The 8,268-nt window shown below is 40.5% G+C and overlaps 1 protein-coding gene across 1 annotated transcript in view; it reads right to left on the bottom strand.

Annotated features, from left to right (window-relative positions):
• Nucleotides 1-253: 253 nt before the first annotated feature.
• The window catches only part of LOC149086601 (uncharacterized), a 55,131-nt gene continuing 47,116 nt past the window's right edge, over nt 254-8,268 (bottom strand). The window contains exons 4-5 of the mRNA XM_089230978.1: nt 5,244-7,168; nt 254-2,292 (exon numbers count right to left, since the gene is read on the bottom strand). Coding sequence (XP_089087104.1) covers nt 1,509-2,292; nt 5,244-7,168 — 2,709 coding nt within the window. The 3' untranslated portion in view covers nt 254-1,508. The remainder of the gene's footprint in view (nt 2,293-5,243; nt 7,169-8,268) is intronic.

The following is an 8,268-nucleotide window of genomic DNA, read 5'->3' as shown; positions in this document are numbered from 1 at the left end:
TCCGTGTTAGTCAAAGAAGGTTGATAACCGCTGATCTAAAGAATGGTGAAGCAAAAAAAAATGTTCTCCTAGATCGCTTACGATTAAAACTAATGTTCCCTGGACCCACACAATGCACTTGTGTTTTCCTCCTCTTAATTTTTTATTCCTTGTTTACGTTCGAAAGAAATTCCAATGAAATCATGTTTACGTCCGATGATTTCAATCGTGACAACTAAAATAAAGTATACATTGAAATAAATGTGAACAAAAATTCAAAATAAAACACTTTATTACGGAAAAAGAATCACAAAAAAAATCACATTGACAAAATAGAAAAAAGAAAGAAATGCACCCCGAATAAAAATTGCCAGACACCTATGCACCCTTTCTGTGGCGTTAACCAGTTCATCCGTTCTACAAGCGTCGGGGATAAGGTATTCTCCAAAGCGTTACGAAACAAACCAGACAGGATGCATCTTTGGTTTAACTTCCGTCACAAATTTTGCACAGAGCCTACACGTATTCTCAAGACGATCGAAGCATAACCACGCAAATCAAAGCAATTCGGTCGGTGAGAAAGAAGCGTATGGTTTTCCGGAGCTATGGTTTTTGATACACTACTGGGCATATTACCCTATGGCACCATAAATGTCAATGGAGAGGAAAAAGTGATATGCAAATTCACACAGTTGCAACTTGTATTCTTAAAAAAAATAACGGGGGTGGGGGGGGAGAACATTTCATAAAACAAGATATATTTTTGTTATGGGGGTGTATGGCACACATTTCTAACACTTCTCATTTTAATCTTCTTTTAACAGATACGCCCTTATGAAACTAACCACAAAATATTTAGACAAATGTTCATCTCTTTGTCCTACCGACCGCACTCCGTGCAACATTTTCATGACGGAAGTCGTATAAAAACTAATATAAAAGAATAGAAGACTTAAAAAACCCGCAAGCCCTTATGAGAACTGATAGAGTATTTACAAAACAATTTGCTGAACTCAACCCCATGAGTCGAAACAAAGCTTTTTTAAAGCCGCAACCAGCTTGGGGAAAAAAGGAAAATATGCTCATCACTCACCAAGAGTTGCACCAAAAAAAAAATCTCGTAGTGAGGAGGAAAAGGACGAGACACATTCACACTTAACGACAACAATAAGTTAAATTATTTAACGCTTCGGAAAAAAGGGGGAAGAGGAAAGTATTTCAGTCCAGAGACTTTCGCTCAAGTCCCAAAGAAACTTGATGAGGTTTTTGCAAAATAATGCGTGGAAAAACAAAATTCATTCATCGTTGATTTTAGAGCTTGGTATACCGGGTATCGTACAAGGTGAAATTTCAAACTGACAAATAAAAAAAACATTTTCTAAAAACAGTTTGGCAATTAAAAAAAAAAACAATATGGCAATGGTATTTACACAGCACACTTCCGAATTTCAGGAACCACGAAAAAGTCAAAGATCACATTTGTTTCCAATGAGAAACTTTTTTTTTGTACGCGTTTTCAATATTTTTTTTTACCCTTTGTTTTTTAAGGAATCGTAACCAGTGCTTCCGATCCATGGATATTTTAATGGACACGGCTGACAAGTCTTCATGTACCGGACCCCACCCTGGTACCATACGTTGCAAACGGTCGGCGAAGGACAAGGCGGCGGCCGATCCAGTTTCCTACAGTCGAAAGGTTCGAACTCTTTCATTTTCGACAGAGGAGTCGGTTCTCTCATCCACTGTATCAGCTGCCAGTTTGTCACCAGGTAGACGTCATCGTTCTTGAGGATTTCGTCCAAGAATTTCATGAACCCTCTCCGGTGGTGCTGAGTATTAAACCAAGCGGAATGGTAAAACAACCCGAAGGGAGACTTGTTCGTCTTGTAGTGCCGGTTGAAGTTCTTCATGAGCATTTTCGCCACGGCCTCTTCGTCCGGTGGATTGGAGCAAGCATCACCCATGGAGCAGCGCCCGCCTCTAAGGTCCACCCACATGACCATGCCCACTTCCCAAAGACCCGGGTACGATTTCGTCGGGCAAGGAAATATCATACATTCGTGATTGAGGGCATAATCGAGTGTGTACGGCCAAAAAGGAGGATTATTCTCGTACACCGGCATGGAGGAGTCGTAAGTGAAGTTGGCGTCGTACAACATCTCGAACATCTTGTTACCACCTATCTGCAAGAATGGGGCGCGCATGCCTCGAATGTCTTCCATTTTAACGCCTCCATACAGGTGTAGGATCTCACGCTGGCCGTGAATCTCGCGCATCCACTGGTTCTTGGAGAATTTTTCGCCGTAGCTATGACTGCAAAAGACAAAAAAAAAATTCAATTTTATACCATCAAATTACGAAACAAAAAATAAAATGTATTTATTTAAAAAAATTGTCTGGTTTTCACTCATTGATTTCTGATTGTGTGTAATCATAATTCGAATCGATATTAAACGTTTACGAACAGACATGACTTTCGATAGGTATGTTTTATACACTGGTGAAATGAATTAAGAGAATTTGCATAATTAATCGAATTTCATGAAAAGAACTGAACTGAATGTAAAACCACTGCTTCTAGACAAAAATGCAAATCTTGTACGTCAAATACGTAAGCGTACACGTGTGTGTAGGCGGAGCCAGTAGAGAAACAGGCTTTATAAGCAGGCGTAAGTTAAGTCTCATTTCGTTCGCTAGCACACCTCGGCGAATTTCTTGGTGTTATTTTGTAGCAATAACACCAAGAAATTCACCGAGGTGACTGTTTCCAAAAGACTTCATGAGAGAGGGTTGTTTGCAAGAAGACCTGCTGTTTGCGTCTCGCTCACTTCTACGGAATCCGTTTATCAACTGCCTTATTTCAAGTACGAAATCACGCTGCGAGACCTGTATATCTGTAAAAGGGTACCATACCCCCTATTAACCCATTTTTTTTGTTTATTCTGCAACCGGTTTCATACCTTCCGACTCCAACGAGTGTTACGCACGATCATGCGTGTGTATTACAATTATTGAATGGTTATTTGTTTAGTATTGTATCAATGTATGTACATATCAAATTTCATTAAAATCGGTACAGTAGTTCTAGAGATAATCGACCAAGTCTGCAAATTCTCTTATTTTCTTACACCAGTGTAGTAATGGTTCTGCGCGTACACGTATATACAGTGCACTACAAAAGTTTAGACACTTATGAAATTCGCTCTTAAATTAAAAAGCCGAATTATTGAATAATAAAGATAATCTGACAATTCTCTCTAAAAATATTATTCGAACAAAGGTTTAGACACAAAGAATTTTCATGATTGATTGTCGAAATATGCAAATTATTTACCAATTACGTCACCTCCGTTCAGTATTTATACTCTCAGTCATGAAATGCCGCGAGTAGTTCTTTAAAAGTAAAGAATATGGAAGCGGAAATCGGAAGGATAGACTTCTGAAATTGCAACATCGTTCTAAACTGTTTATCAACTCAACATTATCTGAAGGTAGTATAGCCTCTTAGAGGTGGTCAAAATGCTCAGTATTACATACAGACACTAGAGCAGAGCATGCTCTATTACTATCCGATGAACCTCTAGCTGGTCTCCAGTGGGAGTTTCAGCAAGATAATGCAAGCAGGTCGTAGTCAGATCGTGCACACAACGGGTCGGTCGTGCAAAAGCTTAGTTTAATGCGTAGAATATTGAAGTTTGCGACAGGGCAGGACGTGCCCCGATCTCAAACCTATTGAGAATCCGAGGGATTTTGTCGGTAGTATTCGTCTGTAGAATATCCGAGAGCTTTCTTTGAGAATTATTGGCAAAATTTTGAGCCGCAGATGATGCAAAATTAGCTTATTCAGGTGTTTCAACCGAAGAAACGAACTTAAGGAGAACGCGAATACCAAACCAGATTTGATCATTTTTATTTTCTTGAAAATTCGATTGTAAACTTTTGATCGATTGTTTATACGCTATTTTTGTTTATTTTGTAATTACGTTGTCTATAAAACGCATAGTCTAATTTAATTACTTTGAAAATATAGTACATTTCCACCCCGGTAATTTGTAATTTGTGGTTTTACAATAGTAGTTTTGTGGTACTGTGTGACCTCTCCACTAGAGTCTAAACTTTTGCGGTGCCTTGTACAATCTATATATATAAAGTTGATTTTGTGTGTGTGTGTTCTCTGTACAAATCTGCAATTTTAGATCGATCGTCACCAAATTTTGCATATATACCAAATGGGACCCAACTTGAACGATAGGCTACTTTAAAATTTCGTCAGAGCAGGGCAACAATGGTTTTTGAGCCTCAACAATCACTTTCCGAACGTTTACTTTGGTTACCGTGGTTCCCTAGCAGCAATGCTTTTAAGACGTGTATATGCCTTTGCAATGGTTTGTCATTTCTCCAACGCTGTCAGTATACGTATAATGTTTATGCCTTTGTAATAGTTTGCCACATTTTCAATACTCCCAGTAATGAGGTTTCTTGAATAACGTCATAATCATCATCGCTTTGAGGGTCAGGAAAGGGTGATCCTCCTAGAAATCAGTGTTAAAATTGCCGATTTTAATGTAGAAATGCGGAAATTTGGTGGGGTTTTCTGTCACATCAATAATTTTAAAAATTGTATTAAATACTCGATTTTTGAAAAATCGAGTTCGCTTATACGAAGCCCAGAAAATTAAATATGATGTAATTAGCCGGACCGACTTTCGAGTTGAATATCCATGTAACAACATTGATTTTAACTTTTTATTCATGTCTTCTCAAACATGTCTTCACAAAAATTAACGTCTCCGTAGGCAATTAATGTCTTTCAATATTCAATTGCACAAATGCATATAGTTTAGGTTGTTTTAAAATTAATTATGGGCCTGTAAATAGTACATCGAAAAAATTCCACAGCTTTAAGCATTTTTAGAAGCAGAAACAGGCAGAGATGGATAACTTGAAGTTCAAAAGGGGGGGGGGGGATCGAAATACCTAGCACCCTTTAAAAAAAATATATATATTTTTACGTTTCTTTAAATCTAGATTTGTCGCACAGGAAGTCACCATATTGGTGAACTTAGACACGGTTTGCATGTCCCTCAAAAGAAAGATGGAGATAGCACGTGATCCAAAAAAGCCTCATTGAAGAAAACCCGGGCAATGCCGGGTATTATAGCTAGTTTTCTTATAAAGTGGGAAAATTTTGAAAAACTAAGAAATCCTTTGAATTTTTAAGTCTGGTTTTGTTTTTCTAACGTATAGAGCTGTCGTATACTCACGTGATGGAATGCGAGGCTATTTCGTGGCCGTTGGAGTAAAGAGTTTGCACTTGACCGTAATCGGTCCATTCGTGTGACACGTAGAATGTTCCCAGGATTGGACACCCGTTCGGATTCACACGACCGGTGTTGAACAGCTCGTTATAGAGATCGTGATTGAGATCATTCACGGCGTCGTCGAAAGTCAGTATTACGATCTGCGGAGTCTCGTCTACTGACAGCCCGCCGGGTATGTCGGTTCCGCCGCATCTGCAGTCGGGTAAAACGCATTTCCTTGGATCGCATTTTTGCGCAGTACCATATGGCGGTGGAGTAGGGTGCAGGGAAACTGGTCGACTCGGTGGTGCAATCGGAGTTGTAGCGTAATAATTTGGTTGTTTGGTAGGTGGCGTAACTTGGCTGATTGGTTTCCGCGATCTCACCCTTATTGGCGCAGGAGTTGTCGTGGTTGTCGTCGTGGTCGTAGTTGTGATTGGCTTTCGTGGTCTTGTTGGGCGAGCGCGGTATTGTGTGACGGTAGTCATTCGGGTCGTTGTCTCTGGCTCTTGATTGGTGTAATCGTCGGTAAAGCGAGATTTGGAATCGTAGTCGTCAAACCTGCCGGGCGACTCATCGTATTCACCGTACAGAGGCGAATCGTCCTGACGGTAATCCTCGGTAGATGGTAACCTTTCTTTTTGCTTATGGTTTGTTCTTTGCAGCTGATTCGGTTGTCTAACAGATGGTTGTATGCTTTCGGCGGGAACGATGACTTTCGATCCCTCGGAGTCTTCGATTTTCCTGTTTTGCCTGTGACTACCCGTATAGACACCGAAATTTTGATCTATTCCTCTTTCAAACGTTGAGGTGTCTTTATCTTTTTCTTCACCATGATCGACCAAGACATCGGGGAATGCGCGAGTGTCATCGATGACTTTCGGTGGCTCCCTTCGAAAATCTGTGTTCAACCCATCTCGTAATGTCTGGTCCTTGGAGCTTTCGGTCCTTCCTCGCCCAGTGTTGTGAGGTCTCTGTCTCTCTTCCGATGGGTCAAGCAGAGTCTCATCCCGTCCATCAACGTTTTCTAAAGGCTCTTCTGGATGATTACGAATCAACTGACCATCTGCTGCATCCCTACCGTCTCGGATATCATATTTTGTCGGAGGTCTATAAACAGTCAAGCTCGTGCGGTCTTTGGTGTTCATGACGCCACCCTGTCCTCCAAGGAGATGAGATAATCTAGGAATTTCTCCATGAACGCTCAACCGCAATTCTTCCGATGTTTCTTCGCGAGCACGGATATGTGCATCACCCCTATTATTAGACGTTTTATCGGTGATTTCTGTGTTCCGATTGAAGTCTTCCCTATGCGGCGGTAAGGACTCTTGGTCACCCTGATAAGAATCCTTCAACGGATCACCGATTGGTTCGTGTTCGGTCTGAGTGTTCGTTTTGATTGGAGTGATTATGTCGAAACGACCGTAATCTCTATGGTCAACATTATCGTCGAATATGGTGGGAGGAACTGTCGCAGAGTCTCTCGGTTTTTCGGATCGGTTCCATCGGAGGTCTTTGTTACCGTTGTAATCAATCAACACGTCCGGATCTTTCGATCTGCCGTTGTTGGAATGATAGCTTTCTATACTCCGAGGCCTTGTAGATACTGCCCCCTGGCTTCTGACATTCGGGGCCTGTTTCCTGTTGTCACGAACTCTATAATCTTCATCGTCCGAAAGCTTATCAGACGTTCCGCCGTTTGAATTATGAATGGGTTTGACTACTGAAGCATAGTGTCCCAGCCCAGGGAGGTGAGCTAATCCAGCGAACGCATCCAGACCGTGCCCACCATCAGCGATGTGAATGCCACCTTCTGAATCTATCAAAGGTGGAGCAGCTTCATCGAAATCTGGCTGCTGTGGATCATAGTTTCCAAGTGGATCTGAAACCTGGAAAAATGGAAGTAAAATTAAATTTTTGAGATTGAATAAAAATAAAAATAAATTGTTTATTACCAGTAGAAATACAGGGTGTCCCATGAATTCGTAAATAGTTATTGAAATTCGTAAATAGTTATTGAAATTCGTAAATAGTTATTGAAATTCGTAAATAGTTATTGAAATTCATAAAAATGGGAGGAATTGGCATATTTGAATGTGGTTTGCGAAAAGTTATACTCAAGAAAAGGGGGACGGATTTGTTTTGGTACATAAACTCAAATTTTTGTCAGTAGAGGGAACTGCACGAAAGTCCGGGAATAATTGGAACCTTTCTTCAATCACTTCCTGGGCGCGGTAGCCCAGGTCGACACGATACTCGCCTAATGTACCAAAGGGCGTTTAGGTGCCACGGATTCGATACCGGTTCGTCCTTGTACCCCTATGTCATTAAAGTTTTCTGACAACAGAAACGGCGACATGACCACGGAAAAAGATTGCTACCGCAGGGAGTACCACATCAAGGGGGTTAGCGCACCAACCTCTCTGAGTGCAAAAAAAAACTGCCGCTCGGAATCGGCAATAAATTGTAGATCCAGGTCTAATTAGCCCTCGTGGGCAAAAAACTACCGTGGTGTGACAAATATGATCACTTCCATGGCCGAAACGTTTGTAAAGCTTCAATCGGTGATTCGTGGGTGCTGTAAAACTTCAATAGTGCCTTATCCAACTATGTCAACGTCGCAATAAAAAACTTAAGTGAGTGCCAGTAATAGGAAAATTCATAAACGAGCTGTTAATCGCACACCCTGCATTTTATGACATCGATTTGCACATTTTCAGTGATTTGCTTTTGTGCAGTGTCCTCTATCGACAAAAATGTGCGAACTAAATTTTTTATTGTACCAAAAAAAAAAAAAAACCGCCCTCGTGAGAATAACTTTTTCACAAAAAAAACAATTTGCACATATATATGCCTATTCATTCAACTTAGACATTCATTAACTATAAATTTCACTATTTTGAAATTTATGAGAGGGGGTAAAATCTTCGCTCCTGAGCCATACATGCGTATGTGGTTTTAAAAGACTTTTTTCAAGTAAAAACAGATG

The sequence above is a fragment of the Pholcus phalangioides genome, unplaced genomic scaffold (genome assembly GCF_987345545.1).
Source record: "Pholcus phalangioides strain wild (caught in Gottingen) unplaced genomic scaffold, Ppha-v1.0 ptg000004l_1, whole genome shotgun sequence".
Classification (NCBI taxonomy): domain Eukaryota; kingdom Metazoa; phylum Arthropoda; class Arachnida; order Araneae; family Pholcidae; genus Pholcus; species Pholcus phalangioides.
This window is presented reverse-complemented; position numbering and strand designations above follow the sequence as displayed.